We start from the raw sequence: 27,703 nt of genomic DNA on the forward strand, positions 1-27,703 counted from the left end.
ACTTCCTGTCCCGCGCCGTGCTGTTCCGGGGCGGGCGGGGAGGCGGAAGCGCCGTCTCGATGGTGCGCGGCGGCCGCCGGCTCCGCGCTCACGATGGCGGCGACGGGGGCCGGCCCGGAGAAGCTGCTCCCTCCGACCCTGCTCAGCTTCTTCATCTACAACCCCCAGCTGGGGCCCAAGGAGGGAGAGGTACCGGGCGGGCGCGTCCCGGTGCGGGCGGAGCTGCGGCCCCGGCCCGGCCTCGGTTGCCGCAGGCGGCTCCGGGGCGGCTCTGCCGGCCCTCCCCGGGGCTGGGGCCGCAACGGAGCGTCCCGGGCGGGGAGCGGCGATCGCTGGGCGGGACGGGAGGAGCCTGGGACTCGGGTGTCTGCGGTGCGGCCGCGCTCTGCCGGTCTGTCTGTGCTGGGCAGCTGTGGGTAAGCGCAGGCTGTGCGGTGCGTGTGGTAGCCTTCAGTTTGGTACGTTTTGGACAGAACAGCCTGCTTACCTACTGATTAATGACGCGGGTGACGAGGCTGTGCGGTGTCCCCGTCCGCGGGTGACCCGCGCCGGGACGCTGTTGCTGCGCTGGGTTCGGCGCTGGCGGGACAGCCCCGTGCGGCGGGACAGGCGGGGCCGGCAGCGGAGGGAGCTCCGCGGGCCCGGGCAGCCCTGGTGAGCGGGCAGCCCTGGTGAGCGGGCTGTACGTGGAGCGGCCGCTTCCCTGGCGGCAGCGGGAACGTCCCGGGCCGTGCGGGCGAGCAGTGGCTTCCCGTGCTGTGGGCACCGCGCTCCTCCGGGGCACGGCACGGGTGACAACCCGAAGCAAGCCCAGCCCAGGGCCCGCGAGCCGCAGCCCCTGGGGACCGGAGAGCCTAAGATACCCGGGTGTGCGCGGCGCGGCCGTGACGTGGGACTGGTGGGCGGCTGTAGGGGATGGAGTCAGCTGCTCCGGCAGTGGAAGGCCCAGGGGTCACGGTAGAAGTGCCAGCAAGAGAAATTCTGATGAAACAGGAAAACAAAGTTCTTCACAATGAAGTGGTCAAACAGCAGAGCGGGCCTGGAAATGTGGTGGAATCTCCATCTTTGGACAAGGGCTTGAGCAATGTGAGCTGGCTTTGAAGCTCGCCTGGCTCTGATCCGGCTTTGAAGCCAGCCTTGCTTTGAACGAGCTGTGAGGTGACGAGGGCCTCTCATTCCGGTAGCTTGGGAATTTATAAAGCGTTTTGAGATTTCTGGGGATGACCGACTGCTAAAGTGTGGTTAAGTGCGTCTTTTATCCAGTTTACAGAAGCCCATTTAGGTACAAGATAAAATTCTGCCTAGGAAATGAAGGGATTAAAGTGAAAAAACAAGCAAACAATGAACTTATTATTCTTTAACTCTGGTTCCGTTAAATGCATTTGCTTTGATTCTTATTCAAATTTTAGGAAGAAAAGAAGATTCTCTTCTATCACCCAAATGAAGTAGAGAAGAATGAAAAAATTAGAAATGTGGGACTATGTGAAGCTATAGTACAATTCACAAGGTGTGAAGCCTCATTGCACGGCTCCTTGCATTAGCACAAACGCTCTATTTTAAATTTCCCAGTCATATGTTTTCTTTCTGTGTGTATAAATATCTATGTCTACATATATGTTTTCTTTCCAGGACCTTTAGTCCAACAAAACCTGCAAAATCCCTGCATACACAGAAGAACAGACAATTTTTCCATGAGCCCGAAGAAAACTTCTGGATGGTCATGGTACGTATGCATGTGATATGCATATTTCTAAACCACCATACCGCAGCGTTCTCAATGCATTCTGCATTGTCTAATAGCAGCCTGTTCCACTTGCCAGGTTGTACGGAATCCCATAATAGAAAAACACAAAGATGGAAAGCCAGTCTATGAATATCAGGAAGACGAATTACTGGTAATAAAATATCTTAGTTTGATTCCTCTTGAATTGTTGCCAAATTGACTATCTGTCTATCTCCATAAATGGAAAAAGGGCAAAGTACTTTTCAATAAAGCCTAAAGAAGAGAGCAAGATAGAGAATTATCCAGAAGCCATTTGAGATCACCCAATAAACATCGGTGAAATTACAGCTGTGAGACTTTTAGCTTGGAATAGGTGACTGTTTCTTAGGATTCGTTTGTTTAAGAAAGTTATTGCGAGATTTTAAATTTATGTATTTTTATTTGGTGTAAGTGTGCATATTACTACTTTCTTGAGACTGCTAGTAATCTTTGAGCTGTTTGTTTTTCCAGATTATTGGCATAACTATTGTGGGATTTCTTGTCCGAACTGCAGCACCATTAGGTCAGTGTAGTCGTATACAGGAAGGTATTTGGGCAGCTGGGATGATACTGAAGAAGCTGGTTGTTCATGGTGCCTCATTCATTGCAGCGTGCATCAGTTCTGTGCTGTTCCGCATTGTGTTCTAAGGAAGAGGCTGGGGTAACAGGCACCCTGTTTTGCTAGGCAAACAAGAAAATTGTCCTTCCTTCGTCTGGCCCAATAAAAACTGCTGAGGTGTCCCACCTCCTTTAGCCTTGGGCTTGGACAAAGAGAAATCTAGTCAGAAATACATTCACTGAGCACTGGCCTTAGGGAAAAGTATTTGTAACCGGTATCTTGTGCACGAGTTAATAAAGCGCTCTTGGTATTAAATGTAAGGGGGAATGGGATTCCCCCGTTATTGAAACTGTGCTTTTAAAGTACAAAGACACTTCTAGATGCTGACTAAAAATGCTATTTAACTTTTCAGAGATCCCCTTCTCTAATTTGTGTGTTTGCTGGCTCTTTGAAAACATACATTATGTGTAGCTCACCCAAAATATTTGACAGTCTGCCTGTGCTTACAGTAATGTCCCGCTCTGTTTTCCGCAGGACAAGGTTTACAGCTCGGTCCTGCAGCAGTGCTACAGCATGTACAAGGTAGCGTTAATGGCAACGGCTCCTCCTGTGGGCAGAGGAAGAGATCTCGTGGTACCGTTGGGACGTGCAAGCTCATCAGTGCTTTGACGTTCTTGTGTCATTGCTGTCTGCTCTCTTACAGCAGCTGCAGTGGTGTTGGTAGAGGAGAAAAATAAAGCTTTTGCAGTTACCTGTGCTGGTTCATTAGAAGGCTCTTATTTTTACAATAAACTGATTTCTGTGAAGTCCAGATTTCTTGTGTGGGCAGTCACACTACCAAGCATTTGACTTCAGTGGCATTAGATATTGAAGCATACTGGATAAAGGCCATCAGTCTGGCTTCTGCAAAGCAAGGGCATGAGATACACAGATAAAGAATTTAGTTTCCTTCTCTACCGACATATATACCTGGACTCTGCAAATCCGAGAGGGTTTTTTCAATAAAGAAGGGGTACATTTGCATCTTTGTGGAGCTCAAATACTGAGAAGCTGTATTGTAATTTAGCTATATTCATGGCCAGGTTGTAAGAAATTATTGTAAGTGATTACCCAACTGACTGATTTTGATTTTTTTTTCCATTTAACTCTTAGCTTTTCAATGGCACGTTCCTGAAAGCCAGGGAAGACGGAGGCGTCAAAGTTCTCAAGGAGAGACTGGAGAAATTCTTCCATCGGGTAAGACCTTATTTTGCAGGTACATACAGCGGGGAAATAAAATGCAAAAATCTGTAAGTGGCTTTAACTCTACAGCACAGGCAGTGGAAAAGGTGCAGCAGCAACACAAGAAGTCTGGTTACTAATTTTGTCAAATGCTTCCTGCTGATGCGGTGGGTTCTTTAGATGGAGTTGAACCCCAGCAGGATTATGGCTCGATGGAGCAGCTTAGCTCTTGGACATTTTTTCTAATGGAATCATGTTCATTCTTTGGAAACTCTGCTGTGAGTGTGAGGACGGTCTGTGCAGACCTGTTTGAGGAGCTGTGGCAGGACCCTTCAGGTTGGAAGGAATGTGGAGAGGTCCTGGGCCTCCACTCAGAGCCGGGGAACGCTGAGCTCACACCGGACCGCGCGGGCTCTGGCTGGTGGAGTCCTGACAGCGTCTGGGCTGGGGAGCAGATTCCACAGCGGCGTGCGCAGTTCAGTCCCGCGGTACTGTGAAGTAATGGATAGTGGTGACTTTCAGTTTCCGCCTCCTGCTCCATCACTGCGGGTCTGTCCCCACATGAAGGAGTGTGTCATATAAGCAGAACTAGAAGGGTTTGTGGGTTTTTTTGATTATTAGTGTAGATTACTGGGGATTAGACTCGAATTTGACATTTAAATCTACACATCGGAAGCTTTCTGAGTTCTGTAAAACAACTGTCATTGTTTCTTAGTACTTGCAGACGCTGCATTTACAGTCTTGTGATCTGCTGGATGTGTTTTGTGGAATCAGCTTCTTTCCACTGGATAAAATGACTTACTTGAAAATTCAGTCATTTATCAATAGGATGGAAGAAAGCCTGAACATAGTCAAGTATACAGCATTCCTCTACAATGACCAACTTATCTGGTAGGTACTTCAATTTCTCATCCTATTAACAAGTGCCATAACAGCAAAGCTTCTGAGTTAGTGAGTTACATGAGAATGAGAAAACCGAAGGGTGCGATGAGTGCTATGCAGGAAAGGCACTGGTCTTTGGCTTTAGAGTCTGTGACCTGGACCCAGTGCTTACTGCCCAGCTGGCCCGAGGAGCAGCTGGAGAAGCGTCCGCGTCCTTTCCGTCACACAGAGCCTCGTGCATATGCACAAGGTCCTCTGTAGGAGCTCTTAGTAGAGAAGGTTAATTAAATGATTATTCTCTACATGGTTCTGAACCAGAAAGCTGCAATGATTGTGAAGAGTTCCACTTTTAAATGGACTTCAGAATAGAAAACTTGATCTTTGTGTGTTTAAATATTGTTTCTATTTCTCTTCTGGTTTACAGCTAATTTAGATGTGGTTTGTATTTAGCAAACAAACTAACATTTGATAAAAATGAATGTTCTGGGATTTAATCTGAGGCACGGAACTGTTGCTGCCCTAGTTTGGTGTGTGCTCCGCCTGAGTTTTGGTTAGAGGAAGTGTTGGATCTGAGCTGCCGCACAAACACCACTTGTGTTTCTTTTCCTCCCTGATGCTACAGGAGTGGATTGGAACAGGATGACATGAGGATTTTGTACAAATATCTCACGACATCTCTCTTTCCGAGGCACATGGAGCCCGAGGTAGGGAAGTTGGGGTTTTTTGGGGGGGTGGGGATCGAGGTTGTTGTTGCTTTTAGTTTTTGTGTTTGCTTGGGTTTTTTTTCTTCTTTCTGTTTATCTGGTACCACTAAGGGCTAAAATACCAAAAAGGAATAGGTCTCTTTCCCTCTCCCCCCCTTAAATTCTAGTTTAGGAATTCTGAAATTTATTGCTTTTGGGGCACTTTACCTAAATACTGTAGTATTTGCACCTAGTGCTCACAATATGAATTGTGCTGATCATTTAAACGTGCGATATTGGTAGGAGCTGTACCGAGCGCTGGTACGTGGTGACTGCTCGGTGCTGCAGATGAGTCACCGCGGCCTGAGGGCTGGTGCAGCGTGCAGTGCCGTGAGACCACGTGCACTTGGCTATTGCTCCATCAGCTCAGTTTTTAAACTAATAAATACAACAGCAGGATGGCCTGTTCTGTCAGCACCCCTTACACTTTAGCTTTACCTCCTTCATGTTACACACATGTAGATCTTCAGGAGTCTGCATGTCTGCAAATGGTTTGCTTTGATTTGAAGACCTCTCGGCTATTTTTCATGTGTGTGTTCTCGTCCTTCAGTTAGCAGGAAGAGATTCTCCCATACGTGCGGAAATGCCAGGAAACCTGCAGCACTATGGCAGGTAGCTCTCGTTCCCTGTCACCACCTACTGCTGCTTCCCTGGAGGGCAGAACGTTGGGGAGGAGTACCTGTGTTTTGAGAACACATTCCACACACCGCTCACGCTCCAAGGTCACGCAGTAGTTCGTGCGATGTAACACCTGACCTCTGGGAAAAAAGAGAAGAGGCTTCGTTAACATTACCATGCATTTCTTTTTCTTCCCCACTGTTCCTGATGCTCTGCATGAAAAATTCTGAAGTGCTCTGGTCATTGCTTTTCAGTCGGGCACTTCAGACAAAGGTGTGGATTTGACCTAGGGATTTACTTATTCATTTTTCCTCTCTGAGCATGTCACAGTGGGGAACTCTGTACGTAAACAGCCGGGCAACGTTATTTTGAACAAGTGTGGTTTGGACGTGTTTCTTTAATCGTGGTAATTCCTCTTGCCTGATTTATTGTATTCTGGGATCCCGGCACTGGCACACGCTCCCTGTTTCCACCCCCACAAGTTTCTGTGCTTCTAATACACCCCGTTCTACACAAAACTCGTGTGAAGGTTCTGTTGGAAAGCAGAGTGCTTGCCCAGCAGCAACAAACAATGAGGTTTTACAGACACTCACAACTTGAAATAGTTGTGGTGCTGTCTCTTTGGTGATCTGCACTTTTATCTCCTTGGCAGCATTCTGGCCTGCTGGGCCTGTAATTCTTAGGAGCTTATACGCAAATCATACTCGGAAATGTAAGAGTGTTATGACGATATATAAATAAAGGGCTCCACACTTCCCTAGAGAGCTGAACGCTCGTATTCAAATACATTCATGCATGCAAGTAAGTGCTGGTTTAAAAACATCTGCTAAAGAGGAAAAACTGAAATATAAGAATTCAACACACCTGACCTATTATTTTATAGGTTTCTTACTGGACCTTTAAATCTTAATGATCCAGAAGCAAAATGCCGTTTCCCAAAAATATTCGTTAACACTGATGACACTTACGAAGAGCTTCATTTAATTGTTTATAAGGTATTACGTTTTTCTCTGCAATTATTCCACAGAATTAGGAATCTATATACAGTAAGGATGACAATGATGTGAAACACTTAGGAATTGTGTAGAGATTGTTGGTGTGTCCAGGCTAAAGCAACAGACAGAAAACTGGTGTTTCTAGCAACAAGCTTTTAAAGTCTGAATCTCTTTTCCCCGTCCCATGCCCTCCCACACAACCAGCTGTTCTATTAAAGCAAAATACCAGCCTTCAGTTACTTCAGGTGGTTTCACACCTGGCTTTATGTAGCATTAATCAATAAAAGAAACAAATATTAAATGAAATGCAAGTTGCTTGCCGACATTTATCCTTGCAAAAAAATCCATTTTTAGCAAATTTTACCTTTTCCCTACAAGTTAAAAACTGTAAACTGGACTGAATTTTGAAATCATAAGTACCCGTGTTGTGCAGGGTTGCACAGAAGTTATCCTGTTGAAGCACTGCCTTTAAGCTTTATTTAATGTCACTGTTGTACCTGTGTGACCTCACTGACGTGTCGTCACTGGTTTGAGGTAGTGGGGGTGACCTGCTGTAAATGCTTTATCTGCTCTGACCTTTCTTGTTGCAGGCCATGAGCGCAGCTGTCTGCTTTATGATCGATGGTGAGTACCTGGCCAAGCCGTAGTCAAAACGCTATTACATGCCACTTGTTTTACTCTTGAAAATACTCATGTTAATTGTTATTTGAGTTTGTTCTTCACGAGTGCTTTTATCAGTCTCTTGATTTCTGTGCCAGTGGTATAAGTAACTCAACTTGCGCAGTAAAATGACTAAATATTGCCACAGTTAGCCGTGCACTCTCAAAATCATCCATAAGGTTGCAATTAAGGCAGAAAATTGTCCAGGACTCTCAGCGATGTTGAAAGAAAACTGAAACACTGCATGTTCAACCTCTCCCTTTTCTTTGCCTTCCACCAAGCCTCAATTCCTCCTACGCTGGAGTTTTGCCGTAAACTGGACAGTATTGTTGGGCCTCAGCTCACCGTGTTAGCATCAGACATCTGTGAACAATACAACATCAACAAGAGGATATCAGGGTTCGTACCGCATTTCTGCTCCTGCTGCAATCCCTTGTTAGCTGGTTAAAAAGTAGGTTCAATGAACTGCTTAAATAATGGTAACATGAACCCAGATGTTGAAAGCATTGTGTTAGCTGTGTGCTTTAAATGATGTTTATCTACCTTCCTGCATCTTAAGCATTTTAAAAGGGCCTGTTGTTGCATATTTAGGTCTCCCTGAAGTAACAACATACACATTATTTAGTTAGGAATGAAGTTTTATTATGTGGCTGCTGAAACCTTTTTCCTCTATGTGCGTAATTGTTGCAGAAAAAGTGATGTCAGTATTAAGATAAATGTCGCTCTTTTTGCCATTCTGCGTCCTGACCCCCAGCTGTGAGCGGAACCTCGAGGTGCAGGAGGCGAACTCCCAGGCTTTGTTTGTGAACACGCGTGAGCTGGCGGGTGGCGATGGGGCGTTCATGGTGTGTAGAACAGGTCCAAGCTGGCGAAACCCAGGGCAGCGCAGCCTCCTGTGGGCTCCTGCTGGAGCAGCAGTTCCTGCAGAATCCTGACTGCAGTTCACATGTCACTGTTCTTGAGGAGGACAGAGTCTCATGTTCACAAGTAGCCCCTGGGTTAGTCGAACGTTGGAGTTTGGGAAAAAAATGAAGAAATATAATGGTGTTTGTGCCCACATCCTTTGCGCTGATTTCCTGTGACTTGTGCTTTTACCTTCTGCTGTTCTGTGTGGTGCACAAAAAGAAGGGCGTTTTTCACACCAAGTGGCCACTGGCAGCACCGGCTCTCGGTGTGGCCTCGGGCACAGTGTGTGTAACCCTGAGCTCCAAAGGGAAAACGAAGGTCTAGATACCGGAACCACCTGTGTTTAACAGTTTGAAATGGGACTTCAGTAAGCGATTATCTGGTTACAGTGCAAGTTTCACAGTTCGAGTACTCTCTTCAGAAGTGGTGCCCTGTATAGTGAGGAAGAAGCTCTTATTGTTTCTGTTTTGCAGGACTAAGGTGAGGGCTTGAGGGGCAGAACAAGTGAAACGAGAAAGGATGTTCATGCTTTGGAAAAATACGCTTCTTTTAGAACTATAGCTGACTTGCCATTAAATTGTATCAATTTTTAGATAGATCTGTTAGCTGGGGAAGCCAGAACAGCATCACACATGGCAGCCAAAGAGGAATGAACCAAAGATAGGTGTGTGTGAGTGGCCAGATCAGCAGCATCGCAGGGTATAGAACAGGATACGCTTGGAATTGTGCCGAACTACTAAATCATTGAACTTGGTTTTTCTAATGTCATCCAGGACTGGCTTTGGCAGCTTTACTGGTTTTAAAGTTTCATGCCGTGGTGGCCTGAAACTGTGATACAGTTTCTTGACACCAGTGTGTGTGGGTGACACAGAGCAAGGGGATCCAGTTGTTTGCCAGGGCGAGTGGTGCCATCCGTTATCTCCCTGACTAAATAATACATGGCCTCAAGTGCCAGCTGCTAGAGCCGGTTTTTGCCAGTCTGAATTTGTTGCGACTTCTACCAAAACTACCGCTCTGACAGGTCCTCTATTAACTTAATGAAAGAAATGGAAGAGACTGCCAAGGCAGGAGTTTGAAAATAGTCTCTTGATTGGCCCACACAGATGATGGGGGGAAGAATGGTTTCTTTTGATTGTAACAAATAGTGAAGACGTGAGTGGAAGATGACTTCTGAGTCAAATTAAAGACCTAGGATCTGTTCAGACCAGACCGGACTGGCACGGGGGGCAAGGAAACAGAATGGGGGCAGAGAAAGAAGAGCTCATTAGAAAAATGCAGACTGCTCGTGCGCAGTGGGACAAGGCCTTCGACTCCCTGTGTCTGTTTACCAGAGACTAAGAGCACAAGGGTTGGTTTGGCAGGCTCACCTTTTTTTAAAGTGTTAAAATGAAGTCTGTACCACAAGACTTAGTGTATTATACTTGGTCTCTTCAGTGGTAGCTTCAGGACGTCCGAGCACGCTTTGCATGGCTGTTCCTGTTCTCTGTGCAGCCTGTGCTTACACAACGTGTCTGCGGTCACAAGTCACGTGGTTTTTAAAATCTTCCTAGGGCTGAGAAGGAGCCTCAGTTTAAGTTTATCTATTTCAACCACATGAACCTGGCAGAGAAAAGTACCATTCACATGAGGAAAACACCCAGCGTATCACTTGCATCGGTTCACCCTGACCTCATGAAGATTCTCGGTGACATCAACAGTGACTTCTCCAGGTAATGCTTAACTATTAACCAGTCTGTAACTCCTCCTGCCAGGCAGATCTTTCCAAATGAGTGAAGCTTTCACGTCTTTTTGTTCACGGATGGCTATTCATAGCTCTGTGAGATAAATGGTGTAACATGGGTCACATCTGGTGTTTTGTGTTGGTTCAGAACTAATCTGTCTTAAACAAAACTTCTGTTGTCCTTTTAAAAATGATTTAAAGAAGGGCCAGAGCCTCTATCCAAGAAAATATCTATTTGAAGCTTCAGAGTACCTGTAACAAACTGAGAAGGGACATGAACATGGTGGTTTTGCAGTTGAGTCCGCCCGATCTCTGCCGTGCCGTGCCCTGCTGGAACAGCTGGCTGCCTCACAGGGCACGCAGCGCGTGAAGCGCAGGTGCTGCAGGTACGGCACGAGAGCTGCCTCCTTGTCACTGGGTGTCGCGCTTCAGGTGGGAGACCCTGCCGCTGTAAAAATGGATAAAGAACATGAAAATGCTGAATGATTGTCATGTCTGGAACTCTAATTAGCAATTGGCAACTCTTCCACTACTCAAGGCCAAGGTTTTCATTTTTCTATGAAAGAAAAGAGAGTATTTCATCATATTGTGGAAGTACTGGGTTAGTGACAGCTTTATGTAATGTATCGAGCTGCTGAGCGTGGTTTAGTTCTAGGTTTAACGATTTCCGTATGTGAAAGCTTAGTATCACCGCACCATCCGCGACCTCCGCGAACCGCGCGCTGTGCAGCGCGTCATCGTTCTCGGGGCGCTCACAGCACTGGGGGTTTGGCTGGTGGACAAACGGATGACGTACGCACCTGGGGATGTCACTGTCCCAGGCAGCCACTTAGGAAGCCTTTATCCTGCATGGCTGGATTATGCCTCATTAGTGTTCGGAGTCTCTCTTTGCACAGCCACAGCAATTTATGACATTAAGCTGTCCTAATGATTACAAATAAAGTTGTTGAAGATGAACTTGCTGCCACCTTCTTTACTCTAAAAAATCTCTTTCAGAGCTGATGAAGATGAGGAAATTATTGTGAAGGCGATGAGTGATTACTGGGTAGTTGGGAAGAAGTCTGACCAGCGAGAACTGTATGTTATTTTGAATCAGAAAAATGCGAATCTGATTGAAGTTAATGGTAAGGGTTGCTTCTTATTGCCTTTAAATACAGTTACTACTAAAATGTATGTCCCTGGAGAAGTAATAAAATCCATCTCTCAAGAACTCCAGAGAGGGGTTGATCCGTGATGGACGGGCAGGTTTGCCGTGGGTTTCAGGCTGCCTTCTGCCGCTGCGACAGAGCCACATAAATATTCAGCAGACGTTCTAAATTATTCATCAGTCATTGTTCCTCCTTCAAATAACAGAGAGCTCCGTGAGCTTAATTTAGGAGTAATTAATGAAGTGTATTACAGGTGACAGCTGAACATATTTACATCTGAGTTAGGTTTTTATTTGTCAATGATCCATGAGTGAGTTACTTATACATAATGTTTGTCCTGTCAGTGATCCTCATTCCTTTGTTCTCTGGTTTCTAGTGCTATTTTGAGAATTATTTACTATGGCTAAGAGTGCAAATTAACATTAAAATGCAATAAGCTTATAAAGGCACTAACAGAAATGGCACTTTGAGTCTTACTTGCAGCAGTTTTAGGGCGCTCTGTTTTAATGGGATGCAATGTGCTCACTTGGATGATGGGAAAGAAAACTGTGCCAAGACCACAGCCTGGCTACCTCCACTGTAGAGCAGGGAATGAGCTGCGTAACTTGCAGTGGTTTCTGATCTGTCTTTCAGGGTCAAACCTGCCATACAGAAACAGTAAATGAGTGTTTCTGTGCCTGATAAACTGAGGGAGTTCTGCTTCCCTCCAAGTGGTGTCTGCCAAACAGCACGAAGCAGCAGCTTTGCTGACTCGATCTGTTGTCCCAGGCCGCACCAATCCCTCCTCCCCCCAGGAGGGGTCACAGTGTCTGAGTCTTGTGCTGTTGCAGCAGAGAAGCCCCACAGGATGAGGGACCAGCACTTGGAACAAACTCATCTCTCAGACAGCGTGACGGGGCGGACGCGGTCGACTTCCGCTTACTGAGGACAGAATAAAGTTCAGTGTATTCCTGCATTAGAAACTCCACGGCGTTTTCCTGGTTTAACTTAATTACAGTGTTGTGGATGATCCCCAGGGCTTCTGTTGCAGAGGTTCTTATGAAATATCGTACTGAGATAACTTTTTTTTTTTTTTTTACAGAAGAAGTGAAGAAACTTTGTGCAACACAGTTTAATAATATTTTCTTCTTGGATTGATTTGCAAAGGGCTGATTTATTGAAGGTGTCAATGTCAGATACTTGTTCAACGTATGAAAAGTTATTAGTCATATTATTGACTGGAATAATGACAATAGTAAAGCAATACTTGCTTTGTAAGAATCAAATTTCTACTAAAATCTGTAAACTCTGACCATAAAATTTTTAGATTTTAAAAAGTTTATGTGCACAATAATTAAAAACCAGTCTGAATTCATCTGTACCATTCCATTCTGATATCGTTATGTGAATATTTTCCTGGAAAATAAAATTAATAATTGTTACACTTTTAAGGGCATCTTTGTCTTCACGTGTTCGTTTGCATCATCGCGTGATGTTCTGTTCATTTTCTACAATGTGAAACTAGACCAGCTACAAAAGACCCCTGAACAAACAACCCAGGCTGACCGGTTCTTTGCAGCTGCTGCTTCAGCCTGTTACGTTTTAGCTGCAGGTCAGGCACTGCCTTCTGCACCAGTTCTGGTCAAAGGGTTACACTCGTGTAAATTACTGGATTCCTTCTCCCAAGCCCCGTGGTGTAAGAGCATTTCCCTCTGAAACCAGCGTGTCTTGTGCAAACAGTTTTATTGTACTTGTATTTCAGACCTTACTGGCAACCCGGTTCTCCCGTTGCAGTGTTTTTCCTCCTTGCAGGCGTACTCACTCCAAGCGTCGGTAGTTCATCAGAAGACCGATCTCTTCTTTTTCCTTTTGCCAGCAGGCGCCTTGTTGACAGCCGGCTGGGACCTGCCCGACGGCTCCTTCTTCAGCGCCAGCGCGTCAGGCTCCTCTGGCTCCTTAGAATGCGCGCTCTTGGAGTCCAACGCCTTTTCTGACGCCTGCCTTTTTGCCTCTTCTGCTTCTCTTTCAGCAATAATTCTGAGGGAACAAAGTTTAGATCTAATATACTGTAAGAGGGGGAGGCAGATTTCTGCTGGCTGAGCAACTGCAGCTCTATTCACAGTATGAGCAGGATGAACTGTCAGAATGTAGAGAAGCAGAAAATCTGTCTGGTTACCACTTCAAGTTTGCCATACACGATGCAAAAAGCGTATGAAGTGCCGTTACACTGGGCAGGGCTCAAGTGCCAGGAAAGATCAGAGTTAAGGGTTCTGTAACCTGAAAGCAGGCCGTATTTAGCGCTGCCACCAGTAACAGCAGTCACACGAGTTACATTCTGTATGTCCCTGGATGAGCTTGTTTTCCCAGTTATATTATGCTATTCTACTTTATTAAAGCACACTCCTCACTTTCAATAATTTTGTTAGTAGAATGATACTGGTACTTCAAGACAAGATACAACACTCACTTTGCCAGTTCCTCATCCTTGGTCTTTCTCAGCTCAGCTAATTCAGCATCATGTATTCGGTTTTCTTTTATTTTCTCCACCAGCACCTCTTCATGCTGGTAGGCAGGGAAGAACTTGGTTGTAAAAAAGATTTGCATCTGACACATCCACAAACTACATTCCGCATCTTGTTCAGTTTTGGCTTCTTTTGGTACATCTGCAACATGCAAATTAAATATGTTTAATTAGCAGGGCACTTCTATTTCAAATGTGGTTTGGACTAGGATACTTCAGATCTGTGGGTCTGCAATGGGGATGGATGGCCCTTCTCCGGGTCTTCAGGGGATCCGTCCCTAGGAATGGCAACAAAGAACAGAACGTCTTCTGCGGTGATCTGATGACAAGGCAGCACCCACGACTGCACGAGGAACGGAGCAGCGGCCACGCCGGCGTGCGAGCAGCCGGCTGTCCCGGCTGTCCCGGCTGTCGAACCAGGCGCGGGCAGTGCTGGTCCTGCAAGAAACTCTGTTCTTTCAGATCTGTAACCTTTCAGTCATCAGAGTCTGGGGACAGAGCTGATGGCCACACACAGATCCTCGTCCACCTGTGTTCTTGGATGTGGGTTCTTCATCTGCAGAAAACACCCAACAAGCACAGAAACCACCCCGAGGAGACCCGCTAACGCGCCGTTGGGGAGACGGTACCAGGTCACCAGCCTGCACGCTGGAAAACACTGACTGATCCGTGCTCTGCAGGGACGCTGGGCTGGCACAAGAGCAGACGTCCCAGCTACTGGTGGCACACCAGTAACAATAATTCTTACATTAAGTAAAGGCAGCAAGACATAGCAGTGGTGTATTTTATTTGTCTGAGAGATGGAAAAAAACCACACAGGCAGGCTTGCAGACTGGAATAAATACAAATTACAGTTTATAGATGCCCTACAAATAATAAGTGGCATTTTAAAATGCAGGAAACTAAGCCAGTACTTACACTTCTCATTTACTTTCTAAGTTTTTCTTTTAAAAGATATTTTAAAAGTTTTCTTTAAAAATCCTTCTCCAGAATTAATGCTCATTTACTGCCCTCTTGTGACAAGCTGAAATCTGCATACAGAATTAGAATTCCACAATTCAAGAGCTATGAGGCATTTTTTGTGCTAGTCCTGGAACAGCACAACTGCTTTACCTGTCACCTCCTTTGCTGGACCGAAACCTTGTTCTTTTTCTGCATCCCTGCTGAGCAATGACGGAGCGTCTTCGGTATCCCCAGGAGTTGTGTGAAATGAGAGGATGGTATCTGATATTGCAAAGAAAGAAAATGAGAACTACTCAGTCTGTAATTCTGTGAATTAAATGTCAGGTTTGATCTTCAGCACAAACATAAATTGTCACCTGGCCTTCCAGCTGGGCCTGTAGTTGAAACACTTCTGCACTGACAAAAAGTTTGTTTCTAATGAAGGCACAGCACGAAGTTCAGTCTCCTGTTTCCATGCCCCAATCAGTGGGACAGAACAGGAAAAAATACATTTTAAAAAGCCTTTTAAGTTACTTGAAGGACAATGTGACCGCTTCCAACTAAAAGGCACAGAAAGCTCAGAGATTCAGACCTGCCCAGCTACCTGTGTACAGCAGGAGTGGAAAGCTCAACGTTAACTGTGCTGTAACTGCCACACTGAATGCAGCTCCCAATGAACTGCAATACATCCCACTGCTGCCTGACCGGCCACCGTTCCAATCGCTTTTAAAACTAGGAAGTGTGAATCTCCTGCAGCAGCACTGCTTGGAGATGCTCCTGGTAAGCACAGTACTCACCCAGCAGAAGTTCTTGAGGTTGCCCTCTGCCTTCACAAGGTCCCTGCGACTGGCAAGAGATTTAAATTCAGTTACTAAATGCCTGGACTTGTATTCAAATTCAAAAGTCAAATCATGTTGTCAATTTGAGTCATGCAAATTCCTATCTCCAAAGCATTCTGCCGGTCAAATGCATTCTGCAATTACACTTATTTCAAAATATTTAACTTACAACAGCACTTCACGCTTTCAAGTATGAGCAAATCACTCCTAACACTTTACCTCTGCCACAGCCAGGGCAGTGGGGTGATCCCACTGCAGAGCCCAAGCTCCTGTTCTGAGACACGTCCCTCTGCTCTTACATGTTGCTCTATATACTACTATTCCTCTGCGCCTGAGGAAATGATGAATTGCTATTCCTGACTATTGAAATGTAATCCAGGAGTTATACTGAGCGAAAAGGAGAGAGCAACATCAAAGCGTACACCTGAGAATGAAGCTTTGAAATCTTTCCAGCTGACATCCCCAGCATCTCCTGCCGCCTGGTGATGCCACTCTTCTCAGACGAGTGACAGTAAAAGTCTCACGAAAACACAGATCAAACACAATTCTAATTTCTAAGTCTTGGTAGACTTTCTAAACGTCAGAAAGTTTCCAAATTCTCTGTCTGATTTCCACAATTCCAGTACAAAACAATAACCCTCACTATCTTACCCCAAAACCACAGGGATAAGAGAATCTATTTGTGCTCTTGGAACAACAAGAATCTCATTATAGTCACACACTGGGTACAAAACTGTCAAAGCAGCGAAGGTGAGAAGCTTGCTGAAGAATTCTGAAATGTGTTTTATGAATTATATTACAGTTGCCTTCCCAGTGCTTTTACATTTCTCTGCCCACTTCTCAGCCTCTCATTTCCCACCTTGTGAATAAATATAAAAATGCAGTGTTATTCACCTCTTTTTAGTTAATGTAGAAGGTACCACCCAATATCCTAAATAACACTGTATGGGGGTATGCGTGGGAGCAAACACCTTGTTAGCAAGGGAAATGCACCACTTCTAAGCTCATACATGGATCCAGGCACAGGAACACGTATTCAATATAACAGATGAAATTCTAGTCACTTTCAAAACTGCCTTGGCCTCTCTACCACCCATGAATTACAAACCCTCTGCTCCATCTTTTAGTGTGGGTTTTCTACATACCTCACGTTTCTTTATTTCGTCTTGTGATGGCACAACTGTGGTTGAAGACAACCATGCGTGATCAGCCGCCTCGGAAATGTCATCATTTATGTCTGTACCAGCCGCACTTCTGCTGGTGGCGCACTAATAAAAAGTAAACACAAGAAGAATTTTACAATAAATACATTTTAAACTAAGACTTTCTTTCACTCTTGGAAAATCTGAGCATTTTTACTGGACTGTTTTAATTGTGCAGCTGCCTTAATGTTTGCAATGATACAAGGGAACAGTTCCACAGGATGGAAACAACTGGCCAGAGAATGCAGGGTGGTGGTGTTCAGTGGCACCAGTGAAATCAGGTGTTTGCGAATGCTCTTTGACTGAATAAAAATACCTTCATTTTGTGCATAATTCTGAATAAGAATTCTAAGTCCCCGTGCATCTAAACAGCACAAAAGTCACAGGCAGCATCTCACAACCTACAAAATCTTCATTCAAAAGTTTAGCAAAAAGAGAGCACAGTTCAACTGCTGGGAAGCTTGCGACATAGAACAACTGCAACGCTGCTTTACAGAGCAAATGGAGACGTTCAGCCTCGAACAGCAGAGACACATCTGCCACCAGTCCACCCATCTGTCGATTCCCCTTTGAACACCAGAGGACTTGCGAGTACTTTATGTATATTTATAGTTCTCTAGGAAAATGTGCAAATGTGTTTAAACTGTCTATACTGATGTTATGATCTGAAGTAGTTACAAATGGAAAAAGCAGAAGGACCCAATCAAATGAGTGTTTATGCAAAAAGGGGAAATTGGTTTTTATGTTCAGGAAACACTCATCATTCACAGGGCCCAACTTCGCCCTCTAAAGCGCCATATGCTCATATTTAACAAGTCTGCATCAAATTCACCTGAGACAGAGAATATTCTGGGTACAGAGACACTTTTGTGGTTCCCTCGGAGAGGCCTGCAATTCCAAAGCTGCTTCTTTTCTGATTATCACGATCTGCTTGCTCCTTAATCACATCGCTGGTAACAAACACCAACGCACAATCAAGAAGAGCTTCAACAAATTCAAGAAAAACCAACTAGAGTAAAACAAACACAGTGATTCATTCATTCATTTTGTAAAATACTTTCATTAATGTGCATATGTACCTTAACAAGCAAAAAACTCTAAAGTGACTGTTTGTGAAGCCTCACTGGCCTCATTTATGTATTGAAACGTCCCTTCTTCTGAAGAAAAACTGAGAACAACCAAAGCTTAAAAAATTCAGGTGATATACTGTGTTATGCCTTATACAAGTCACATTGAAATAAATACTGCATAGTTTTTGCTGTACCTGGAGCTATGAGAAATTTCTCTAACAAATAACACATAACTGTTGCTATTACCGAAAACATTTAATTGCATACAGTGCTTCCAGAAACCCGAAGAATGGGTGTATTATGAATCCCTCAGTTAGGTTTACACTGTGCGCTCAGTTTATCGGATAGTGTTTAAAGCACCACATTAAATGACTTCCACACCTCCTGCTCCAGGTTGGTACTGCTGCTGTCATGCAGAGGGGGACCATCGTTGACAAGTATTTCCACGACTCTTGAAGCAGTTAATTGTTTGCTGAGAAGTTTAAAATCCTGAGCAAGGCAAATGTTACATGTTAACAGCACTGAAGGCATTCCCACATGGACCTGATCGAGCTCCCTTTAAATCCTGCATCAAACTTCCTAGTGGTTTCAAACGATACTTCCACATCTGTCATTAACGACCAAGTGAAATTCTGGCCCCACTGAAGTCAATGGCAATTTTTCCTGCAAACACAGTGCTAAGAACCTGTGAAAGCTCATAAATAAAAGTATTAAAAAATCACATTACTAAAATGGTTTACTGTATTATTTTCAAAAGCTGCCAGTCTTTGAGTTCTACCATTAGACATTTTCATGCAAACATTTCACAGGATGGGGGGGAAAAAAGCCAACAAAAATATCTCTATTCCCTTACAACACATTTTTCTAAGGTTTGATTATCTGAAATAATCAAGTACGAAATCAGAATTCAATCCTGCAAAAGCACATATATAACTTCTATAGAACAACTATAACGTTTGTGTACAGTTTGCACAAAAAACATTGCTCCTACGTTTTCAACTGTGCAGAAGCCATAGGGAGTATTTTAAAATGCTTATATCAACCGATCAAATAAAGCACATCTAAGCACACAAAATCAAAAGAGATTATTACGTTCAACATGAAAAGAAAACGCCTCATTGTCATTGTAGGTTCAAATGGAGGTCTGGTGCTTGGTTTACAAAAAGCTCGATATATTCCCCAGCATTTGTCGAGGTAGTTCATGGCAAAAACTGTGCATCGCTCTTCAGAAAACAAGGTACCTTTAAAAATGAATTGGGATAGAATAAGTTACAATAGAATTGCGATGGATGTGGTACTAACTGATGAATTCTGCACAGCACAGAAGCAATACCATTACTCACCCTGGATATGACAGGCAGCAGGAGTAACGTTCCTGGCCATGGCTCCTAGGAAACACTTACACAGACAAGGACCTTCGCCTCTGGAGTTGGAACAAAAAAACTCGGCTGGGAAAACTCAAACTGGTTACACTGCAATCGATTTCACTAAAAGATGAAACTTACTTGTGCTCTTCATGGTAGATATGAAATGCCAGACGAATAAGATAAGATAAGAAGGTTCTGAACAGTAAAGTCTGATGTGGACAATGTATCTCCTCAAGTGGCGTTTTATCACCTAAAATTTTTTACAAAATAAATCTCTATTGCTATAATGTACATTTAACTGCTTATAGGCATATTGACTGGTCAGTCTGTCTTACCCTCCCCATCTCTATCTATCACAATGTAATGACACTCCTGGAAGAACCAGACAGACAGACAGCATCACTTCCAAACAAGCAATTCAAGGGAGAACTGTTCCCCTATAGCTGAATCTTATAGAGTCTCTACTTCTGGAAACACATCCGCTCGGCATCCAGGAATGAGAGGGGAAGTGAAGCTGGGGTTAAACCCTGCAGTTCTAGATGGAACCAATTGATTAACGGTCTCTATGGAAGAAACAAAAGACACTACATGCAAACCAAAGTTAAGAGCACGGCGGGGAGAGGGGGAGAGAAAAAGATTTGTTCCTTTCACTTTTCTTTCTCAGAGCTCTCACAACCGCATTTAATGGTAGCAGCAAGACCAGGGTGAATACAATTTTTGAACCGATGGCTCTGTAGAACAATTTTAAAGCAGTATTTCAGTTTGGCATTTTCTCACCTAAGCACCTGAAGTGCCTGGAGAAGTTAACGCACCCCTGAGAACTCACAGGGCCCGAGAAAGTACCAGAGCTGAGCTCTTAGCAGAAACTCGTCACTCCAACTCTCCACAGCTTACTGTTAACATTTCTAGATGCTAGACCCCAGTTCACAGAAATACAAACCACTCAATAACCGATCCATTTCGGCAAGAGTTGTGTTGGAGTGGTGAAACCGGCAGTCCTTCAGAAATCGCCAAAATTGGAACTTAGTCATGAGGAAAGTGTTGTCAAGAGAATGGTCACAGCCTAAGCTGCTGTAGAAAGTGTAAACTCTTCTCAGTTCTGTCATATGTCTCAGCACAGCAAATTCTACCTAAATAAAGTAGAATATGTTTTCAGCATCATCTCACAGCAAGTAGGGATCAGCTTGTATTGATCCTGCTACTGGGCATGTAACGCTTTGGATCTTGTAACTTCAAAGACCATACCCCTGCTCAAGTGTTCGTGAGAACACGACTCACACGTAGTTGTAATACACATTTTTTGGTGACTGATGAAAATAAATCAGTCTCTGTCAGCAGATAAACCTCCCAGGAGCTAAAGGCAGTTGCTGAATGCACTTCCAGACATGTTTACATATTTTTTATTGTCTTCTAGTGGAAGCTTAGAAGGAGGTAATACTGTCCCTTCTTTTTGTTTTTCTGATTTCATGGTCTTTGTATTTTCAAATAATTCTTTAGTGGAAAGAGTTACTTTAATACAAATAAACCAGAAATAAAATAATATGAAACATAGTGCAGGGGAAACTGAAACCACAAACCAGCAGACTCTTACTTGTTTTACTTCTTCATGCCTCTCCTCTCTCGGCAACAAGTCAAGCAGTGAAGATAAATCCAGCTCAATATTTGATCCCAGAGCAGAAGTATCTTTTGAGCCATTGATGATTGTGATGTTTTCTACTATGCAAATAAAATAAGTTAGAACAGACTAAAAAAATATATATAAGCACACACAGGAAACAGCTCCTACATTATTTCTTCTTATCTTACTGACTTCAAACTAAGAATAACAGAGACTCCTTTTTAGTGAGCAGAATTTTAACAATCAACATCATAACGACTGAAGAGCAATCCTGTCCAGTCCAGCCCCTAGGCAAAAGGAAATTCAAATATTACATATGTTACAAAACTTTCAGACAACAATGTTCCAACAGCACTAAAAGATGTCGTGTGAATGTGTCGCTCAACTCCATGTGTCACGCACAGGAAACAAGAAGTATGGGAGCAAAAGTCGTTAATTATTAAGATAACTCCATCTTCATCAGAGATCTTTAAGAAATATGTCTGGCTCTTAAGTACGAACTACTTCCCAGTACAGAAAAAAGGAACAACAAAATGTGAACTGATTAGAATTTGTTTTGTTAAGCTGCTTACCAGTGCCAAAATAACTTCCTGTGCAAATGGCATTCAGCTCTTCTGCATGCGTTGCATCCACTTGAAAAGCTGCAGATTCTACTACACGATCATCTATGAACCCTCCTTCATACACGTGACCATTCTTGAAGACGAACTTGCCCTACAGACAGATTAATTTGATTAATTTCAATATACATCAAAGATCAGAAAAAAAAAAACCAAACTTATATTTTCAGTCAAATTTCCTTCTAAGAATCTTGACTAAAATGAGATAAAATAAAGCAAAATATTTTTTCCTACCCTCTTTTATAAAGTACTTTGTCATTTGTTAGTTAAAGTACGCTGTTGGGATGAATAATTGCTGATATATACATTTGATTTTGAAAAGTATTTTGAGGAAAAATGTTCCCCCCCATATAGAAAGACGTGTTTGCAATTTTCAGTTTGCACACGTGGCACTCGGCTCACAGGTGTTTTTAAACACTGTGTGAGTGTGAGAACATCTCTGTGCAAGGATATCTTAAAATCCATTAGCTCATAGTGTAGGAGTGGAAGTACTGACCAACTGCAAAAATCACCGTGCACCTATTGCACTGAAAATCTCCACAGTAAGATGGATTTCTTCACGTAATACACACGACACACGTGTAACCACAGAGTCAAACCTGTGGCCCAGCGAGGTTTCCAGCGGACCCTGCCCTTTCAGTTGGGATTTCACCCACAATACAAATTGAATGTGGTTTTCCATACAGAAATCTAGAGATCCACTACACAGAGCACAACAGTCTCCTCTGGTGTTGCCTGTAGTTTTGTCTTGCTACTTGTCAATCCTTACCTTGCCGTGCTTCTTATTGCAAACCCATTCACCATCGTACACTGCTCCACTGGCATATATGAACTTCCCATGGCCGTGTCGTTGCCCATTTACAAAATCACCTATGTACTGATTCCTTAAAGGATACTGAGACATAGGTATTCTCTTCAAAAACCATATGTGGGTGCCATATCCATGCTGAAAAAAAAACCTGTATGTTAAAAAAAAAGTCTCCGGAAGAGCTACTATAGCTACAAGTCCAGACTTTTAACAAGGAGAATCACCTGGGCATCTTCAAGAGCCACTGTTGGCAAACCTCCCAACTACAAGCACCCAGCCGACAGCTGCTGCACTCCAAACCATCCGCAGAGCTGCACTGCAGAGGTGCGCGGGAGCCGCGCTCAGAGGATGCACTGGATCCACACGCACCTGGGCCCGCTCTCCCAGCAGGACTCCTGCAGACACCCTGCCCGCCCGAGGCCTTTGGGCCTAACGCCGCGCAGGCAGGAGGAGCAGCACGCCAGGCAGAGCCGCCATGTTCCACAAGACGGACTCCATGACCATTTTATATAAAGACAGAGGAAGCAGTTCACACTCTTTTCCCAACAGAATAAGTAGAAAGAACAGAAAATGCCAGAAATCTCCTTCTATCATAAAACTTCTACAAGAGGGAACAATTTGGTCTAGTATTTCGCAGGTGACACAGAAGTAAACTGCCACATACACTCACTGCTGAAGTCACATCTCAAGCCAAGTATAGTCACAAACATTTAATGTTTTACACCTTTTTTTAAATGAAAAAGGGTTATATTTTCCATTAGGAGATTAAATTATGATTTTGTAAGTCTATGTCAAAAGCCTTTTAAAATTTGAATACTCCTAAAATGAGAACCAACTTAAACAGCGTATTTCCACTACCGCAACTGGCACAAATCGTACACAGCTCTGGTATCGCACCAAACTCCCCATCTGCTTCTCCTGGAGTAACGGACAGATGCTGAACCGAAGAGGCTGCTGCGGAAGAAATGAATACCTGTATGCCGTACGCCCACTGTCCCATATACTCCTGATTAGCTGTCAACCATCTCATTCTTCCTTTGCCATGACGTACATTTTTCTCCCACTGACCTTCATAGGTATTTCCAGACTTATAGCTGCAATAAAACATTAACGACCCATTCAAACAGCATTCTGAGTGAGTCTTCTGAAAGCAAGGCTTATGCAAAACCTAACTGCTAATAAATTCAGCATTTATTAATGCTAAATATTAGCAGTAATTTTAAAGTTGCTCACTGTGTCACGTATACAGAGCTTTCATTGTACCTACTGCTACCTTCCTATTTTAATTTACAAGTCACTGTAAAAATATTACCCAGTTCTTTTTATTCAAAGAGTCTTTGCCATAGCTAATCAAAATATTATTTTATATGTACTTCCACAAATAATTCATTTATTCATGAAAACAGCTCCATCTGTTCAAATCAATTGAGTGTATTTGTTTTTAGATGTTGATTTGTAGTTTACCAAAGCTTATTTTGTATTTTATCTTTATATATTCCTTTATGGGAATGATCAGTAGAAATATACCAACATAAAAATGTACGTTATAGAGAAGATCTATCTTACTATTATTAAGCACATTGTACAATTATTTATTCCACTGCAGAAAGTACACGCTACTTTGAAATGGTAGCATTTGTATCCATTATAAACAGAAGAAATTGTATGCTACTACATGTAAAATAAAAAACGTGAAGAACAAGCGTTACCGCATTTACCATCTCATTCCCCATCCTTCTTTGACGTTATTTACCCAGTCGCCTGAATACCAAGAGGTATGTTCCTTATCATAATAAACAGTACCCTGAAACAAACAGTACAGTCAATTTAAATACCTCAATATTCATCTACATTAATATAACATGGCATACAAATTACTTAAAACACTTGTAATCACCCTCTTACTTACAGTCACTTCAAGACACTGTATTGAAAGCCACTGCTGTGACAGACTTCAATAACAAAGCACCCTCTTTCGATGAATGTTAAGACCTTAAGACAGACCAAGTATTAAAAAAACCTCGTATGACACTTCAAAGCCTACGATGTGTTTCAAACCACTCGGAAATGCTTTCAGAGAGCTAACGTCAGCAACTTCACCGCAGCAGTCACCCTGAGGCAGACCAGCTTCCTGACCCACTGCCAATTCCAACCCTAGGTTACAGCACTAACTGTTGTCTTTATCTGATCACTTCCCCTCAAAGCAAACCAGACAGACCATTGCTCTGGTGACCACCCACAGCAGCCTGTGTGACTTCAATGCCTCTTTAGTGACACACAACTCAAAACCACGTCATTAGAATGGATTTTCCTCAAACACTGAGCATCACTCTTCACAACGTCAGGCCCAGAAGAGTCTCAATGTGGGTGCACAAAACGGAGACAGATAAGAGCACTACTTGCCTATAAAAAGTTTGAACTAGATGTTACAATTAAGACTGCCTTATCTCATGTAAGTGATTACCATACTTGGTCTGCTTAACACATTTGGGAAGTGGGATCACTCTGTTTTTACTGGGAAGCTGATTGTCATTGCTATGTGGCTACTGATGCAGTCGTCGGTTTTGACTCTGTCATCACCCCCTTGGAGCAGCACAAAGGACAAACCACCCAAGAGGCCAAGTGTTCTTTTAGGACACTGTTCATCCCTTCCACTACAAACGAGATCCCACGCCAATTGTTTCAATTAGCATTCACGACTTCAGAGAACACCCTTAGGAAAAACGAACCTCTATATAGTATAAGATCATGCAATGGCATAAAAACCTCTGCAGAAGAGTCCTTGCTGTTCTGGATGGGAGTCACCCAAGACCATGCTCTCATCTGGTGTTTTTACTTACCTTTCCGTGTCTTTTGCCTTTATACCAATAGCCAATGTAAGAAACAGGACAAGTACCACTCCTGAAAAATCCAAATCCATGCCTAAGTCCATTCTTGACAGATCCTTCATAAATGGTGCCATCATTCCATGTATAACGGCCATTAAGCATCTGCACATTCTTAACAAATGTTCCCTAAAAGATTAAATTATAACATTTAAAAAACTGAGACTCACTGTTCTCCAACTATCTCAGGGAATTTGGGCTTGTGATTGAATTTACTGCCATAGTTCTGCAGTTGCCAGCTGTACTGTACCCATTACTGCAACTTATCTAATTTCATTGAATTTGCACATCTAATTGGCTGTAATTGTGTTCAGTTATAAGTTAAATTGCACTTTACCTCATACTTGACTCCATCAGCCCACGTGTAAGTCCCTTGTCCATGCATCAAACCTTCAGAAAACATGCCCTTCAAAATGAAGAGAGCGGCACCGTTCGCAAATTTGTTCTTAGCGCAACTGAATTTTAAAGATTTCAAAATAATGACATATTAATTCCCCTCCTGGTTTCAAATGAGGAGTTTTAAGGTCAGAAACCAATAAAGCTTTCAATGCTCACACATTCTGAGTGCTTAACCTCCACCTACATTAAAAGAAACAGCCTGCCTGTTGTAGAGAAATAATGTGATCCACTATTACTTTTTAAATATATTTATTTATATACTCACCTTATATGTATTTCCCCCCTCAAAACATGCAAATCCTTCACCCTCATACAATCCATGGACTTTTTCACCTTCATAGCTACAAGGAAAACAAACTAAATGTGAAGATTTCAAGCCACTGCCTGTAGACCTATATCACAATAGCCACACCAAAATGACCTTTCATTTACCATTGTCTACACACAAGCCAGTCGTTGCATCCCATGCAGAATAAAAAAGAGCTATAACATTTCACATCATTGCTGCATTGCTTCAGACCTACATTTCTGCCGGTTAAGAAAACAATCACATTGGTAGCACCCAGTAGCTTCCAGCCAGGCACCCCAGTCAGGACGCTGAACGTCACACAGAGCCCCTGGAACCACCGCAGGGTCTGATTAACGCTGCCATTCACCTCCTTCCTCCGTTCAGCATACTCTTAAGGGATATGAGCAGCGCTAAACAACAAAAGACAGCAACAACTGAATGTTAAACGACATAGTGACTTTCTTCACCAACTGTCTGGATACTTAAGACAAAACTCCACTGAACAAGCTATGAGAACGAGGCTTTTGGCAAATGGAGAGCAGCAGCAACTCTCCAGGATGCAAAAAGGCACAGAATTCCACAGGTGTCAGTCTCACACGGTGTCACAGCTGCAAGTTCTGAGTAACGTGATTCAGTGACTCAAACCAAGAGTCCAATCCCTGTTTTCTATGACACTGGGTACACCAGAGATACTGAGATGAATTCCTGACTTCACTGGATGCGTTTGTAACAAGCATACCTTTTCACAATAACTTCAGTAAGACTAGGCTCCTCGTAGTACTGCGGAACATCCCGGCCTGGAGGCTCCTCCACCTCCTCTGGCTCTTTATCCAATGTCACCGGGTTTTCCTGTGCTGCTTCCACTCCATTCGCTGAGGTCTGCAAATCCGCCAGCTGCGTTGAACCACTCTCAGCTGTAGTATCACATGAAGGAACAGGAAGATGTGCAGACTTTTCTGTCTTCTTGCCATCCTTCTTCTTATCCTTTGCCATAACTACTCAATTTCTCCTTCTGAACATCTACATTTGTACAAAGGCTTTTCCCCTATTGATTTAAAAAAACAAACAACAGACAAATGAGCTAACTACATGAAAAATTATCAGTCTTTTCTTAATTTGTATCCATGCATGTATTTTATTTGTGCAATGACGCTTCCTCAAGTGGTGGTTTCAGTTGTGGGAGGCCACAGGGCTACCAGGAAGCGACGCCTGTGAGTTATCTCCAACAGGTCCATCAAAACCACTCCACAGAAGTCTTGCCAGTAAACTTACTTTTGCTACATGGAGGTCTCCATCTGTATCAGATTTTTAGGTGTCTAGATTTAATAATGTGGAAAAGTTCAAAACAATTTCTCCAATATATGAGTTTGATGGGGTTTTGGTTTGGTTTTTAAGTTACAGCTGCACTGGTATTTATTGATTTCACTTGCTTTCAAAGTCAGGATCTGCAGATTGAACCACAGCATAGAACAACCCCTACAGCTTGTAAAGTTATTTTGCCAGTTAAGAGTCTGAAGGTTACAGACCGTTTCAACGGCTGTAATTACAGCTCCCCCTCATTCCACAGGCCATCACCGCTCTGTGGTACCAGAACCCACCCCCGCGCCGCAGGGCCGGGGCTGACAAGTCCCGCCTCACAGCGCCGCCATGGCCCCAGCGCTGCGCCTGCAGCCAGCGCCTCGTCCCGCTCGGGGCGCAGCAGCGGACCGGCCTCGCCAAGGGCCCGAGCGGGGAGCGACGGGGGCTGCCCGGCTCTGGAAGCCCCTCCAGCCCGCAGGGCCGCCCCTACCAGGCCCTAAACCCCCCGCAGCCCCCGGCCGCCGCCCTCGCCTCACAACCGCCGCCGCCGAACCGCGCAGCCGCAGTGCAGAGAGGGCCGCGCAACCGCGCCGGGGCCCGCCGGACCGCGCCCACCGGCCCGACCGCGCCCCCTCGGGGCCCGCCGAACCG

The 27,703-nt window shown here is 43.9% G+C and overlaps 2 protein-coding genes across 8 annotated transcripts in view; one reads left to right on the plus strand and one right to left on the minus strand.

Moving 5' to 3' along the window:
* CCZ1 (CCZ1 homolog, vacuolar protein trafficking and biogenesis associated) lies at positions 1–12,644 on the plus strand. Its single transcript, XM_065850819.2, has 15 exons — positions 1–189; positions 1,410–1,507; positions 1,630–1,723; positions 1,821–1,895; positions 2,856–2,903; positions 3,474–3,557; positions 4,258–4,433; positions 5,047–5,128; positions 5,718–5,779; positions 6,669–6,780; positions 7,371–7,404; positions 7,722–7,839; positions 9,897–10,055; positions 11,063–11,190; positions 12,296–12,644. Exons 1-15 carry the CDS (start codon positions 94–96, stop codon positions 12,349–12,351), a joined length of 1,422 nt encoding a protein of 473 aa, XP_065706891.2. The 5' UTR covers positions 1–93; the 3' UTR covers positions 12,352–12,644.
* The window catches only part of LOC136108724 (radial spoke head 10 homolog B2-like), a 16,099-nt gene continuing 743 nt past the window's right edge, over positions 12,348–27,703 (minus strand). The window contains exons 1-21 of one of the 7 annotated variants that reach the window (XM_071815107.1): positions 27,352–27,579; positions 26,493–26,798; positions 25,730–25,805; positions 25,403–25,471; positions 25,021–25,194; positions 23,899–23,984; positions 23,154–23,274; positions 22,142–22,318; positions 21,325–21,466; positions 20,726–20,850; positions 20,075–20,264; positions 19,273–19,384; positions 19,111–19,190; positions 18,860–19,008; positions 18,149–18,256; positions 17,530–17,706; positions 16,641–16,763; positions 15,454–15,502; positions 14,828–14,938; positions 13,661–13,856; positions 12,348–13,230 (exon numbers count right to left, since the gene is read on the minus strand). In XM_071815107.1, coding sequence (XP_071671208.1) covers positions 13,035–13,230; positions 13,661–13,856; positions 14,828–14,938; positions 15,454–15,502; positions 16,641–16,763; positions 17,530–17,706; positions 18,149–18,256; positions 18,860–19,008; positions 19,111–19,190; positions 19,273–19,384; positions 20,075–20,264; positions 20,726–20,850; positions 21,325–21,466; positions 22,142–22,318; positions 23,154–23,274; positions 23,899–23,984; positions 25,021–25,194; positions 25,403–25,471; positions 25,730–25,805; positions 26,493–26,746 — 2,715 coding nt within the window. In that variant the 5' untranslated portion in view covers positions 26,747–26,798; positions 27,352–27,579 and the 3' untranslated portion in view covers positions 12,348–13,034. The other 6 variants (XM_065850818.2, XM_065850816.2, XM_071815108.1 and 3 more) reach the window with 6 other exon arrangements.

This window comes from Patagioenas fasciata, chromosome 15 (genome assembly GCF_037038585.1).
Source record: "Patagioenas fasciata isolate bPatFas1 chromosome 15, bPatFas1.hap1, whole genome shotgun sequence".
Taxonomy (NCBI): domain Eukaryota; kingdom Metazoa; phylum Chordata; class Aves; order Columbiformes; family Columbidae; genus Patagioenas; species Patagioenas fasciata.

Bases quoted from the DNA above. Each gene is read 5' to 3' on its own strand.
- CCZ1 (XM_065850819.2), top strand. From the start codon at position 94: ATGGCGGCGACGGGGGCCGGCCCGGAGAAGCTGCTCCCTCCGACCCTG. The intron at 5,129-5,717 runs GTAGGGAAGTTG...CTCGTCCTTCAG, and splicing joins CGAGGCACATGGAGCCCGAG to TTAGCAGGAAGAGATTCTCC. The intron at 11,191-12,295 runs GTAAGGGTTGCT...TTTTTTTTACAG, and splicing joins GAATCTGATTGAAGTTAATG to AAGAAGTGAAGAAACTTTGT.